This window comes from Uloborus diversus, chromosome 3 (genome assembly GCF_026930045.1).
Source record: "Uloborus diversus isolate 005 chromosome 3, Udiv.v.3.1, whole genome shotgun sequence".
NCBI classification, from domain to species: Eukaryota; Metazoa; Arthropoda; class Arachnida; order Araneae; family Uloboridae; genus Uloborus; species Uloborus diversus.
The window spans coordinates 149,483,758-149,499,726 of record NC_072733.1 but is presented as its reverse complement, the minus strand read 5'-3'; the positions used below and the strand labels follow the sequence as shown (position 1 = coordinate 149,499,726).

Here is a 15,969-nt window from a genome sequence, read left to right as displayed (position 1 = left end):
TTTGCTTTCAGATGCTATTCATTGAACCAATGTAATAAAAACACGAAAAACGGTTTTTTCGACAAAAAAAAAAAAAAAATTACGATGAGTCCATTTTTCGTCATTAGACGGCATGATAAGTCTTAAAAGGAGGGACAAATCATGGAATTTGAATGAGTGAGAAAGCTCTCTCTTAACGACAGAAAAACAGCCTACAGAAATAAAATATCAGATTAGTAGGACTAATTGAACAAACATTTTAACTTCTGAAACTGTTCACTAATGAGTAATATGTTCGTTTTGATGAGTTCTCTGCAGCAAAAATGCCGCAGGGACAGTTTTGAATCTATTTCCAGAAGTAATATTTCTCTTTGTGAATTTCAATCATCTCTTAATTATCTTTTAGTCAGAAGAGTAGTTCTTATATGACTTTTCCCCTAAGGCACAGTCATAAAAAGCGGGTTCCACATTCGAATTTCAACTACGCCATCTCTTTCTTCCCTCCATGTAATGATGCGGAGGACTTTCCGCTTTGTTCCCCTTTCCCCCTCTGAAATTTAAAATGGCGGACTCGCGAAAAGAACTCATCGAAAACAAAGAAAATAAATTGTATTTATCACTGTTTGTCCTTTAATTTTATTTTTTACCTTTATTTTTCCTTTTAGCTTTACTGAGCGAACGTTGTTTTTGGATTGTAAATTAGATCTATAGAAACCTTTTCATCATGAAATTTACGTTAAGTAAATAAAATGGAGTTGATTTATTTAGATTCTTGTAAACATGTAACATTAGCTTTTAAATTCAAGCTGCAGGATCGTGTTTTGAACCTTAGTTTAGATCCTATATTATAAGGTTCTAGAATCTTATGTCAGAGCAATTACGTTGCATTTTATAACTTACAATTATTATTGTTATTCTTATTTTATTTTGTTTAACTTTGCTTTGTTTTATACCTTCCTTCATACTTGAAATATTTTAAAATGGCAATATGTGCTGAGGCAAAAATTTCTGCCATTGTTTGTTCAAAAATAAAATGTATCTACGAGTAACTTACTCATACATGTATCATATCAGTATATTTAAGACGAAATATAGGACGGTTATATCAAAAATTCTACTTTCAAAACGCTACATAAAAAGAGCGATTGGTCAGAATGGCTTCAAATTTGAACTGAATAAACTTGAAAAAGGGGAAAACTATATGGTTTAAGAAAAATTCCCTTCTTGTAATATTCTGTGGCTACATCTACTGACGTCGAAGACTTTTTCACTCTCATCCAGATTTCACGTCAAAAAAAAGTCTCTTCGAGTTTCTTAATCATTTTCTTCAGATCCTTGGCAGACATCAAACCAAAGATTTTTTCACTCTTTAATGACCTGGAATTTCGTTAAAGCTGATAGCTCACAGTCGTTGTTCTCATAAAAGATAGCTTCACAAGCTTAGCACGATACTTCATTGAAAGACTAATAAATTGGAACGTTTCATTTCTTATTCCATACCATTTCTCTATTTGTTTAAGTCAATTAAGCCAAAATTTGAAGTTCCTTGGTCTCTATTTGCAGCAATTTGAAAGTGGAATTTCAATTGTGATCATCATGTATATGTAATGCATAAATTATTTTCAATCGATTGAAAGATAAAAGTTAGCAAAAAGAAAATTAGTTTAGTTCTGTTCCACTTATTTGATTTTCAGGCGTATCTTGTAGAGTAATTTTTCATGAAGAAACCTGCTTTGAGGTGAAACAGAGCTCTGGAACGTTGGCGATCGGAAAAAATGGAAAGTTGGAGTGGTATATATATATATATATATATATATATATATATATATATAGGGGAAAAGGAACATGTGAACATGGTATGTTTCACTAGAGTAACGTCAAGCAAAAAATCTTAAAAAATTCTCAAGTAATAGCAGTGCCAGCCCTACTTTTTAAAGAAACTTTCAGAGCAAGGAGTCAGTTTATGTTCCTGCGGTGATAGCTTCTTTGTTTTAGCAGACAGTGATGTACTTTTAACACTGTCTTCTTTGTGTAAAAACATATTTTAAACTAATTAATAAGCTAAATTTGAGAACATTCACGTAAATTTATGCCAATTTTTAAATTTTGTAATTAAATTAGAAATTCTTTATTTTTGAAAATTCGTTCTAAGGTAGATGCCGGGGCACTTATGAACGCAACATGTAGGGGCACATGTAAACAGCTACCGCATCCTCTCCACGAATATAAATATTAGTGTAAGCTTATAAGTGTTAAAAGAGATGTAGAGATTTATAATTATTATTTTAATGCAATCAGTTTATAAATTTATTATTAATTATTATTACATAAGTAATATTTTTTTATTTCATTATTTTTTTTAATTCGTTAATTACTAAATAGTTGGCTAAAAATTTAGCGGTATATAATATTTACAAGGAAAATAAAGACAAAGTATTTTTCTTTAACTAAAAACTGAAGTTTAGAAATTTTTTTTAATTCATCATCATATTCTGTAAGAAGCTTAAACGCACTTAATAACAAGAATATACTTTACATAACAAAATACTCTTCTTATTGTTTAGTCTTATAAGATTTTTTTCTTGTCAATCCATTGGTTAGAACATGCTATGAAACTTTAAAATATCACTGTGAGCAGAGTTCTATAACGCAGAAAAAATATTTTTTGATGACAGCTACTGTAAAATTCAAACTGACACAGAATAGGTTACAAACCCTTGAATGTAAATTAGTATATACGTATATGCTTCATTATAACGAGTTTCTCGATGAAATATGATGCTCGTCCTGCATTTTTCAATCGTGTTCACATGTGCCCCAAGCTTGTTCACATCTGTCCTCTATAGGGGCATATGTGAGCAATTGAAGACATTTTTTTTTTAATTCCATAAAGTATAGAAATATTTTTTTTTTAATCTGAAAAAATCCATGGCACAAAGAAAAGACTATTCAATCATGGGGACCCTTATTCTGTGAGAAATTGAAAATATTTTCAGAAAAATTAAGAAATGAAAAAAATGTTCACATGTGCCCCCTTTCCCCCTAGATATAAATATATATATACAGTGAAACCTGTGTAAGTTGACCACTTGCGGTGCACTACTTTAGTAGTCAACTTAAAGAGGTGGTCAACTTACAGAGGTTGATTTACATAATAAGGGATAATTCCGTACCTGAAAACAGCGGTCAACTTAGACAGGTGGTCAACTTCACAGGTTTTACTGTTTACATATAATAAATATATGCACGTGTGTGTGTCTCACAACATCCTTTTCTTTGTTTTTTCTTAAATGAAATTATTTTAGATAATGTAGATAATACTATGAAAACTTACTGTTCAATTTTAGTTATTATCTTCTGATATGCTCATCGATTCACCGATCTAAATAGAACGAATAACTATAAATTACTATCAGCGCTTTTAAACGTAAGCAGTGCGAACATTTCTTCATTTAATTTATTTATCTTTAAGCTTACAATTAAAAATATTCCCCGGAGGTCCCGAAAACGGTCATAATAATTTTTCACTGAAAATATCTCTTAGTAGTAGGACTCTTTTTATTTTTCTCAACCACTTCATTTTTCTGAAGCATGCTAAAAGCTTTGAAAAGAAGGGTTACTTGAAAATCACTTTTCTCAGCATATGCAAACAACATGAACAACGTAATGATGAAGTGGCCCTGAAGTTTTCTAAAGATTATACTTCTTTTCTCCTTAGCTTTTTCGCTTGCGTGTGGTTATATTACTATATTAAGATATAACTTTTAGCATTACGTGGGGAAAATTTTCATTCCAGAGAGGTATAAAATTGATATTCCTAACAAAATACATATAAATATTCTTTAAAAGAATTTTCCTCAATTGAAAGTGTAAAAAATGCAGTTTTTAGCAAACATAAACTAGACAGTTTTGGAGTGTTTTTAATAAAGAGAGAAATTAAATACAAAGAATATGCAAAATCTGAAAACTAAGCATCATGCAAATTAATGTGCTTTGGTACGAAATAAGTTTTGCAATAACTCGACTGCATTAGACTTAAGTGCATTTGAAGAATCATTAAAATGTACTGTGCAGACAAAACGTACGTACATAAAAGGTGAAGACACTCAAAGAAAGTAAAACGGGAACTACAAAAAGGAATTTTTATTTAGAACTTTTCTGGATTAATTTTCAGTTTCAGAATTAGAATGATTTTCAAGATATTTAACATTAATAAATGTCCTAAGAAAGGTCTTTTTGACACTCTACTAATAGTGATTGTGACTTTTTTTTTTTTTTTTTTTTTTTTTTTTTTTTTGCGTTCAAGCTTCTTTTGGCTCAAATCTTTTATGCTACCTTTTATGCTACAAATATGTAACTGAAGTCAGTCCTATAAGTTTAATTCGAGATAGGCTGGCTCTGCGTAATGACGGGAATGAAATAAAGCAATAAAAGTAGATAAAGAAGCATTCAAAAAACACTCTTAAATTACTTTAAAACGTTAAGAAATTTATTTGAATTTTAAAACTTAATTATATTGAGAGAGAAATAAATACACAAATTAATTAATAGATGAGAAAAAACGAGTGAATAAAAGTGGGAATAAATAAAAAAGTAAATGAAAAAATGATCAAATAAGTTGATTATTGAATGAAGGAATGTAAATGAGCTCATTAATAAATGAATGTGTAAAGTGATTGAATAAGTAAACGAAATAAACGGTTTCCCTTTGCCCCATCCATTTCGCCCCGCATGCACTTGACTAAAAGTACAAAACATTTAAAATACAAATAAGCTTAATTTTAATTAAATAAATACTTCACTGAATATTAGTAAGTCTACATTAATATTTAAAATATTAGTAACAAGATTTTTAACATTTTATAATAATAAAGATATCTTTTTCCTTGCTACTAAATATTACAATATCAGTATCAATTTTCGAAAATTGCTCATATTATCATATGCTTTGATCTTTGGAGATAACTGTTTTCTGACTGGAATAGCCTGCATGTGTTACTACATAGTCAAAATATTACCAGAAAGGTGGAGCTGAAAACAGAGTAAATATTTCATCATTTCACTTTGTTTCATATTTCCCATACTCCATAATACCCGAAGTTGCTCTATACATGTAAAAATTGCAAATTAAAAAAAACTTTTTTTTTCTTTTACTGCCTTTTCAAAATGAAGTTTCTTAAACGGAATAAGAAAAGTGTTTTGGTAGTGTTATCCTTCCATCTTGAATCGATTGAGTTTAAAAAAGAAATGCAGAATAAAAAAAAAAGATATTTTCCCTCCGCCAATTGGAACGAATCAAAGTATGTTCAATATATGAGACAGGAAAAAAAAAAGACACATAAAATTTTTTTATCCAAACACCTTTTTCTATACTACTATCAAAACAATTTCACTTTTTTTTTTCTTTTTGTATCTGTGGTTGAATAACAAAACACGATATTTTTTTTCTTTCACATGTACCTGCAATATTAATATATTTTTATTCCAGTCATGACATAATTCAATCTGTAATTGCTGTCTGTGACAGGTGGATGTGGATTAGATTTTGGTTCAATAATCTAGCATTCAGCTCATTTTATAGGTAAAACAGTTAACATTTTATACTGCATTTCAGACTTGCGTGATCAACTATTTTTCCGAAAAAGATTTCAATTATTTATTGATTTATAAGTAAAAAATGTGTTACTCTCTTTTTTAAAAAACACAAACTTTGAGAGTAAACATATGTTTTCATAAAATCGGAGAACGAATTTGGCCGTTCTTGAAATCCATCACGAAACTATCATTCACCCAACCATATCTTTAAAAACTCCCTCTTTATAACAACTATTTTTAATTTCAGAAGAATATCCACCAATAAGTTTGGAAAAATCTATCTAAATAGTGCGTTTACTATTAACAAAACCAATATCAATTTACGATATAGTTATTTAGATGGTTCCAGGCGCAATTAGATAATTTCAAAATAATGACTATAAGTCTCCTTCTTTAAGTTCCCTACTCTAAGTGATGTAAAAAAATCTGACGTTATTACTACGATTAAGTATAATTGTATTTCATTATCAACTATTACGCTACTTTCCAACAACTCTAAGAAGTTCTACACACTTTATGTATCGCATATTATTTTATTGATTTTTGAGCGATGAGAGGAAAATAACAACATGCAACGGAACGGCTGTTTGATATTGTATTTTGTCCCTTTTCATATTCCAATATGTAGGGGGAAGGGGGGCACGTGTAAGCACGAGGCACTTGCAAACATGGTGCATTTTGCTAAGATAACTTCAAGCAAACAATCTTGAAAAATTCTTGAGTAATAGCAGTACCAGTGCCTTGCCAGTACTACTATATCTTAGCCAAACGTTTAGAGCAATGAGACATTTTTTGCTTCTCTGGTGGAAACTTCTTTGTTCAAGCAGGTATTGCATGTAATTTAATCAGTCTTTTACTCGTGAAAACAAATTTTAAATTAAGTTAAACTTAATTATTACAAACCATTATATGACCATTCAAATAGATTTATGTTAATGTTTAAATTATTTTCTTAAATTAAGTTTTTTTTTTTTTTTTTTTTTTGAGCAATCACGATTGCTTATTGTTCTCACTTGACTGTTTTTGGCGTCTTTTGATTTTTCCCACCGCCACCCTCGCACCATCACCGTCGACGGGCTCCTCACGATGCTGTACCTCTGGCGAAAGCCGTCTCCAGGTTGCATCCATGTCCTACACACACGTGCATACATACACAACTACACACAGACACACGCACACACACACAAACACATACATACACCTACACACATACACTTACACATACACCTACACACACACATCTACACACACATACACATACACAACTACCCACACATTCATGCCTGCACACAGACACATATGCTTACACACACACCATACACATACCCTCCCACACATATTCATACACACAGCTACCCACACAGACACAAACACACATGCCTACACACACATACACATACCTCCTACACACAAACACACACGCCTATATACACACACTCGTGATTGCAAAAACATATAATTTGAATTCCAGATGTCAAAATTCAAATTAATTTTTTTTTTTTTTTTAGTTTGTTCTAAGGTATATTACGGGGCACTTGTGAACATAACACCTAGGAGCACTTATAAACACAACACCTTGGGGCACATGTGAACAGTTCCCATATCCTTTCCGTAGTATGAATATTAGTCTAACACATTATAAGTGCTAAAAATGTCTTTATAACACTAATTTCTCTATAATTTGATTGCAAATTTTTTACTTTTGCAATTATTGTTTGACTATTTATTTTTTTTATTACTTTTATTTTTTTAATTCTTTTGTTACTAAATATTAGGTCGAAAATTAAGTATTATATAACAGGGGGATGTGGGGCCAAGTGAAATGGTGAAATATTTACTCTAACTTTCAGCGCCACCTATCTGGCAATATTTTGACTATGGAGTAACACATGTATATTCCAGTCAGAAAAAATAATCTCCTGAGACCAAAGCATATAGTAACACAAGCAATTTTCAAAAATTGATACTCATGTTGTAATATTTTGTCACAAGGGAAAAAATTACATTTGTTTTTATGAAATATTAAAAATCGTGTCATTAACATTTTAAATATTAATTGAGATCTACTAATAATCGGTGTAGTATTCATTTCATGAAGATTAAGCTTACTTGTATGTTGATTGTTTTGTAGAATTAGTCACGTCCATGCGGGGCAAAGTGAAATAGTACATTTCGTTTATTTAATCAATCATTTATTAAATCACTTATGTATTTATTTATTAAGGAACTCATATATATTCCTTCATTTAATAATTCACTTAGTTATTCATTCGGTCACTTATTTTCTTATTCATTCACTATTTTATTCACTCATTTATTTTTTCTCATATATTAATTTATTTATTCACTTACTGCTTCATTATCTGTTAATTTATTCATTCATTTTTTACTCACTCATTTGATAAAAAATGTTTTTTATTAATCGATTTGAAAATATTTCATTAGAAAAAAATATATTTTTCACTTTGTCCTATGAAAAAAATAGATAAAATTTTATGCTTTTTCTAAGGTACAAATTTACTGCCGAATATTTAAAATAAAGTTTCAATAGAAGTTTTATTGTGAAATACATGGTTATTTCTTTATGTGCTGTAATTTTCAAAAAAAAAATTCCAATATGTTCATATTGAAAAAGATAATCTACCTTAACTATTTCACTTTACCCCACATTCCCCTACTTACTGGAAATAAAAAGACACAAAATCTTGTCGTTTAGTTAAAAACTGAAGTTAAAAAACAGTTCAAAATACATTATCTTACTCCGTATGAAGCTTTAAGCAATATTTAATTAGAATAATATTTACATAATCGCAAAAAATTCTATGACACAAAGAAAAAACTATTCAGTCATGGGGACATTTTTTTAACTGAGAAATCGACTATATTTTTTAAAAAATAAACAAATGAAAAAAACGTTCACAAATGCCATCCTTCCCCCTATATAGAGGATTGTGGTGTACCACGAACATAAGTGTATAAGTAATGGTTAAATGGGGAAGGGCAGTTGCATTCTCTGTTTTATTGGGTTTAAACAGCATTTCTTGGCCTAAATTAGTAATAGCATTTCAAAACTTTGTCTTGGATAAGGCATCTTTTAATCTAGCTTGACAGGCACTGGATATCAAAGCTACCTTGGGCTGCCGGATATCATGTTCGTCTTTAATGGTTTTGTTACTCATTTCTGAGACAAATATGCAGTCGGTTGACTGTTAGATAGGGGTTCAAAACTATTTCAGTTAGAAAACGACCCTTTCAGTATCCTGATTTCTAAGAAGTACCCGGAAAGAAGGGTTTTTCTATATTTCGATTAAAACAATTTCAAAAATGTGAAAATACCAATGTTTATATCCTTTAGTTTAATTGACAGTTATGTTTTTTAGATATCAGGACAACAAGCATAAATATCTTATTTTTCTTAGTCAGCAAAATATAATGAAATGTGTAGTTACTGTCAATTTTCTTTGTTTATTCTTTTCAGAGAAATTGTCAGTGAAAAATCGATATTTCTTTGCATTAACCTGGCAAACGGGAGAAGAAAAAAAATTTGCCCCCAAAAAAAATTGCCCAAATTACTACCTTTTAAAGTGGAAATTTCTTCTTCACATTAAATAAACCCTCTTTTACCCAAATGCTTCTTCGCGTGTGAAAAGTCGAGTTCTGAAAGAATTAATCAATAGTCAAGACAAAAACAACTTGTTTTGACAGTTGTTTACTCACCGAGTTTTAAATGCCGTTATTATAATGGATTAAAAAAGTGACATATTTATTCAGCAATAATTAAATTCGCTTTCAATAAAAACAAATAGTTTCGACTCAAAAACAAAAATAAATTACATATGCTAACAACGTCTTTGAATCCTATGTTTCTTATATTGAAAAATGTTTTTATCATTTGATGCCCATCTACAATAACTAAGAGCTTCAAGAAGCTTAGTAATTGGCGTGGTTAAAGGATTTACCCGCAACTTAATAAAAGAATTAGTTTCTCCAAATATTCTGCTTTAACTGCTAAAGAAATGGATTAAAATTCTGATTTTAATATCTTCTGATAGTACAGCGCCCTGTGTCAGCTACAGCAAAATAATTACTCAGTATTTCTTCGTGCAATCGAATCAAAGTTTAAAATTAAAACTAAATAAAATTATTTCTATTTCAGTTCACCTTAGTGTTTGAATATATCTCCAAAATATTAAATTAATGATGTGTAACCCCCTCACCTCCGACCTCCCACTCCAGTAGTAGTACACTGTGAAGAATTTCTTTGAATTTTTTTGCCTTGGCCAATCGTAAGAACATAATGAATTATTCGATGTATTTTACAAAAGGACAACGAACTAACATTTTAACAACATAAACACTTCAATCTCCATCACTCATTAATAAGATAATTAACAAAATTTCTTTGAGTTTTTTGCTTGTGCCAATCATAAGACCACTAAGCATTATTTGGTTTTTTTTTACGTACAAAGGGAAAGATAACTAACATTTAATAGCCGATAAACTTTAATTATTAAAGCGTTTTTCTTTTCAATGATAGTACATTACAGTAATGATGCCCTTAAAATTTAATGTGAAAACTTGAAAAGAAACTGGGTAAAGTTTCGTGAACTATAAATTTAAAACATTTTCCATTTTAATCCTTAAAGCTAAGTCTTAAATTCATTTGAGAATGACATAATTTTATGCTACTTTTACAAAATTGTAATATAAAATTAACCTGAAATTTATTCAGCCAGTACTTTATTGAAAGCAGCATCAAATAACCTGAATGCGTCAAACGGTTTTATACCGATTCAGACCTTTTATCTCAATTTATGTTTGAAATAAACTCATGTGCTTCTGCTGCAAATTAGAAGCTAATTTAGTAGTTTCGATGCTATAATTCCCCCTGAATGAAATTGCAATTCAAATTTGTCAAAACTATTGGGAAATTTTGCATTTTGACTCACTTTAATGCTCGAATATACCTCCAAAACACTACACTGATGTTGTAATATGAATAAGGTTATCCCATGAGAGAGTGAGCGGTTATTTTACAAAAGTTCCACGAGGAAATGCTTGAATTACATGCAAATCCCAACCACGATAACATAAGTAATTATTCGGTCCATTTTATGAGGAAGAGACTTGGCCTAGTATGTTAAAAACAGAAATATTGATTACGATTTATGTAACAAAGTTACTAAAATGTCTACTACCAAAGTTATTATTTGAAAAAAAAAATTATATTGAAAGTTATTATTATACACACACACACAATTATTTGAAAAGGCAAAGTATTTCAAATGATACATTACTCTGATAAGGCAATTAAAATCTCATTTGTAAAATTTAGAGTTTCTATTCGTTCTAATTGATAGTGAAGATTAGGTTTTATATGAATAGACTGATAAACTATGATACTTAATGTTACGTAAATTTAACTTAAAATTTATTCAGAAGTTAAGTGGCTACTTTATCACTTTCTTATGTCAATATTTCCCCCACGTATGTAAAATTTCGTTTCTTTCTGAGACCTCTTTAGTAGTGCGTCGAATTTTTTCGTTATAGAGTGTAGTCCATGTCAGTTTAGGTTGGGTGTCATCTCCAATGTCTCTGGAGTTTTAGAACTTAACGTATTTTAATTCAGAAAAACGGAAGTTACTGTCATATCCCCCCCTCCCAAAAAAATAAAATAAATAATAAGAATAATAACAATAGGGTAGACCTGGGCACGTTTACGCAGTGCCCTTTTCCAAAACGAGTTATAACTGGAGAGCTAACAGTCATACCAGATTGATGCTGCTCCTTAGCATATATTCACAAGTTTTTGAGCACCAGGTATAGCATGCGGATAGAAAAATCTGTTTTCTACTAAATTGAATAAGTTTTCAGTTGAAAGTTTTAAAGCTTATTGTGAATAAATAATACACAGTTAAGAAGAAATAAATATATAAAAAGTTGCAGAATTTTATCCTTTTTTGAGAATTTTATTTGGATGGACAGAAAAGTTATTAAATTTTGTTGCATGCTAAAAATAAATCCAAACTTTCCGACGGGGCACGTTTACGCATTTTCATCGTGGCATATTTACGCACGTTCTTACTGTGTCCAGGGCCGCGCCAAGCCTGATCGGCGCCGTCGTGCAAATGTTTTTTGAGCGCCTTTATGCTCTGGCGCTCGAGAAAATATATTTAACTCCTCCTCCACCATTAATTTTAATGAAGTAACAGATTCGTATCTTATAACTTACAATCTGTCTTCATGCCTGTTCAGCTGTAACGTCATACGCTATTTAGCCAGTAATACATTTTCTTTATTTCAAAGATGGTAAGACATTACGTTCAAAACACTAACAGAACCACGTTAGATGTCAAATTAATGAAAAGGCTTAGCGATAATCCAAGTATTTCTTTCAGTAGGCCTTCCACATCGTCATATACGGACTACCCCAACTGAGACTATTTGAAAAAGTAGGACCAATGCTTAGGAACCAGGAAATGAAAAAAAAGAGGATGCTCACGATCCTAAATGATACTCCAACTAAAGAAACTCTCAGACAAGAGCAGTTAGAAGCTACAAAGAAAAAAAACATAATGACCAAACAAAACAAAAAGGAGAAATTACTTTAAAATTTACAAGTTTCTATCGAAGCAGAAATAGAAGACATCAAAGAAGAAAGTATGAAAGCAAAACCTGCGACAGGGAAAAAGTTTGTACACTGTAAAAAGGAAATTAGTGAACGATTCTGCTTACAAAATAGAAAATTGTGCTTGCATCTATTGTTTGAAAGCACACAACCAATCGAAAAAAGGACAAGACAGGGTACAATGTCTTAGATGTCAAAACGCATTTGTATGACAAGTATGCGAAAAGAAATACTTTATTTTTGTTAGTAAAATCTAACAGCAATGAAGAAGGTGACTAAATCGTTTCTGTTTTTAAGTAGCAATAAGCCCTTTGATTTTAGTTTAGCCTATAAAATGATCTTTAACTAATTATTTGTGATTTTCTTAATTTTAAAGTGTTTTAAGAGAAATAAAACATTTAAATTTGATTAAATATCTATTTCACGTACTCCTTCATATAATTTTTAAACTGCGTAAACGTGCCCCACTCGATGCGTGAACTCGGAGTCAAAAAACATTTTTTTACGGTTAAAAACACAAGCAACAACTGAATATACAGATTTTGGATTCATTAAATGCTTCATAAAACTACAATGTCTAAAATTTCCTAGGTTAATACATAAAAATTGGAAAGTTCATTGAAAAAATCCACGCAAACGTGCCCTGGTCTACCCTAATCTTGCTCGAAATACAGCCCGCCAAAGATGGCAACCTAGGAACCGTTTCTTACTTGCGGTTTCGGAAAATGTTTCGGACATTTCATGCAAGGCGAAATATATTAAACATTTCAAATTTATAAATTACTCAAAAAAATGAACACATAAATGATTATCAATAATGAACTATAGAAAGTTTTTCTCATTTGATATTACTCATAAATAGAAAGCAATTCTTATGCAAAATTAATTACTTTATATCTATAAATAATCAGCATACAACTCGTCAACCACTTCTGACAAAAATATGAAGGGAAAAAGAGAGAATCCAACTTCTCGGATCACCTTTTCATTCATTCCTATCCTCGTGACCTTCAGCACCGTTAGTCAAGCTTATATTCGATACTCTTTCCTACTAATAGATTTTCGCTGCCAACCCACTGTCTCTACGTCACGCTTATGCTTCATTGGATTAGCTCTGTAACCCTCTTTTTTGCCCCGTCTTACGTGACAAGCTGTTGGAAATGAAAGTGTTCGGCCATTAATCGCGGAACATCACCTCTTTAACGTGAATTCCATAACTAAAAAAGTTGGATTTGAAATATTTTGTTGCAAAACTCCAGACAGCTGAAGTTCGTTCCTTTTTTTTTTTTTTTTTCGCAATGCAAAAAGACTGCTTAATAATTAAAATCCTTTTACCGACTCTGAATTCAAATGAGTCACGCGTATTCTTGAGATCATTTGTTTCTGACTTGAAGAGTAATGAGTAATCATTTAGAAATAATTTTCGTGCCTAAAAACCTTTTTTTTTTTTTAATTGGATTACTCCGTCGTGCATGTTCTTGATAAGATTCAAAGCAAATTTTAGACCTTAATATGCAGTACTTAAGAGTCATTCTAATTTTAATGTGAAATATTTGAAAATTAAATGTGTGCTTAGTTTAAATCAAACAGAAAATAAATTGAGTTATTTCCTTTAATGCGAATTACTAAGGTATTTAAATTGCTTTCATTATGTTTCACCTAAATGATTATTTTAAATAAAGCAAAATAAATGAATAAAAATAGTAAAACAATCAAATAGAACTCACTACATTGCTCCCACTTCATTAGAATATCGCCAAATGATCAATTGTTGCGAAAAACGTTTTTATAAATGATTTTATTATATCATCCAAAATGATGCATAGGGCTTAATTTACACTTCTGATAATGATTTAGTAAAAGCATAAATGTATGTCTTATTAGAAGGACAGAGAATTTGTTTTAGACTGCATTGGTTCGTTCCTTTCTTTCGCTATGCAAAAATTGGTTAAATGATTAATAATTAAAATCCTTCTGCCAAATCTGAATTTTAATTAGTCATGTGCAGTCTAGAGATCATTTGTTTCTGACTTGAAAAGCAATGAATAACCATTTATAAATAATTTTTGCGCCTGAAAATGTGTTTTCTAAATTGAATAACTGCGTGATGCACGATCTCGATAAGATTTGACGTAAATTCTAGACCTTAAATCCTCAGTTCTTCGAAGCCGTTCAAATTTTAATGTCTTAATATTTGTGAACTTTTTGTAAGTAAAATGTCTGCGTAATAATAAGTTGAACAGCAAATAAAGTCACGGGGTTATTTTCTTTAATGAGAATTATAAAGTAATTTATTTTTTAATCATGTTTTATATATAAAATTATGTTAAATAAAGCAGCATAAATAAATACAAGAAATAGAACACATATATGGAGCTCACATTTCATTATTACAGATATATATATATGTACCGAAAAATGATTAACTGTTGTAAAAATATTTTGATAATGACAATGTTATTTCTTTCCAAACGGTACATAGGTCTTAAATTTGAATTTCTCATAGCAATTAAGCCTTATAGAATTGGTGAATTCTGAAAGTTAGTTAAAATCTTCTCTCACCAAAATTTTTAAGCGTAAAAATATGCGCATAGTATTAAGATTTGAAAACGAGAATTAATTGAATGCAGGTCGCTAAAAGTACCAAATTGGGACATTTGGTGAGATTTGAAGGAACTAATCTTTCTTTTCTCCTAAACTTATCTCGCAAAAAAGTTCACAACGCTACTGATTCACACGATGAAACTTAAGGTTTAGGCTTAGCTCTAACAACACTATTTTCAGTTCTATGGCTATTAAAAGGGAGTGGTTTATAGGCTCATTAATTAAATATAACTATCAATGAATAACATAAATGGGCAAAGATAACATAAAAGCCCTCTGTTCAAATTCGTTATTTTCTCTCAATTGCTGTTTTATTATGAGCATATGCACCCTATCCATACTATTTTGTTATGCACCCTAACATACATTTATTTATTTTATTTTTTTTTAATCTTTCACGAAGCGAATTTTTACTCCATTTTCTAAAAGAGTATTCATTTTCCGATCTTAAACACGGCACGACATAACATAAGATGACCACAGATGATTATGCATGCGCATGCTTCTGAAAAGTGACGTAACACTCGTCTCTACATTTTACTGCATGCCTGAGAACTTTGATTTGTTCATGCAATTTGTCTGGAGTACAGTACATTCTTCAGTCTTTTCATTGACAAATATCGATTTTCATTTCTCTGTTGTAATACCTTTTTTTATTTCTAACTACTTACCTGTTTTGTGACTTCTGACTTACAAGTATGTTTTGTAGGTTTTTATCTATGGCGCAATAAAACGTTCATTGACTTATAAGATCACTTTTTCACCTGACATTACAGCTACTTCTTCTAGTCCTAATTTATAAAGTAATTAACATTTTGAGAAAACATTTAATTGCATTTCCATATTAATTATGGGTTTCAATAATAGTTTTGCACGTAAAATTTTAAACTGTAATTATCAAATAACTGTTTTAGTTAGATTATTCAAATATTTCTTTCTCATTATAGATGGCTGCAAAGTTTCCGACCGAAGTTTGGTCACAGATTTGTTGCTGGACTGGTAGGATTCTGCACTTTGTTCATTTTGAGTTACATAACAACGAACATTGGACGCCATCAAAGATTTCCACATCCAGTTAGTAAGTAAACATTTTGACACCTGAAAACAAGAGTTAGACTAAAAATGATTTTATTAATATTTTAAAAATAGTTTGAAATCAATTT

The 15,969-nt window shown here is 30.4% G+C and overlaps 1 protein-coding gene across 1 annotated transcript in view; it reads left to right on the top strand.

Annotated features, from left to right (window-relative positions):
• LOC129218994 (DNA-directed RNA polymerase I subunit RPA49-like) overlaps positions 1-15,969 on the top strand; it is a 365,487-nt gene that overhangs the window by 173,820 nt on the left and 175,698 nt on the right. The window contains exon 2 of the mRNA XM_054853313.1: positions 15,754-15,884. Within this exon, the coding sequence (XP_054709288.1) occupies positions 15,754-15,884 (131 nt within the window). The remainder of the gene's footprint in view (positions 1-15,753; positions 15,885-15,969) is intronic.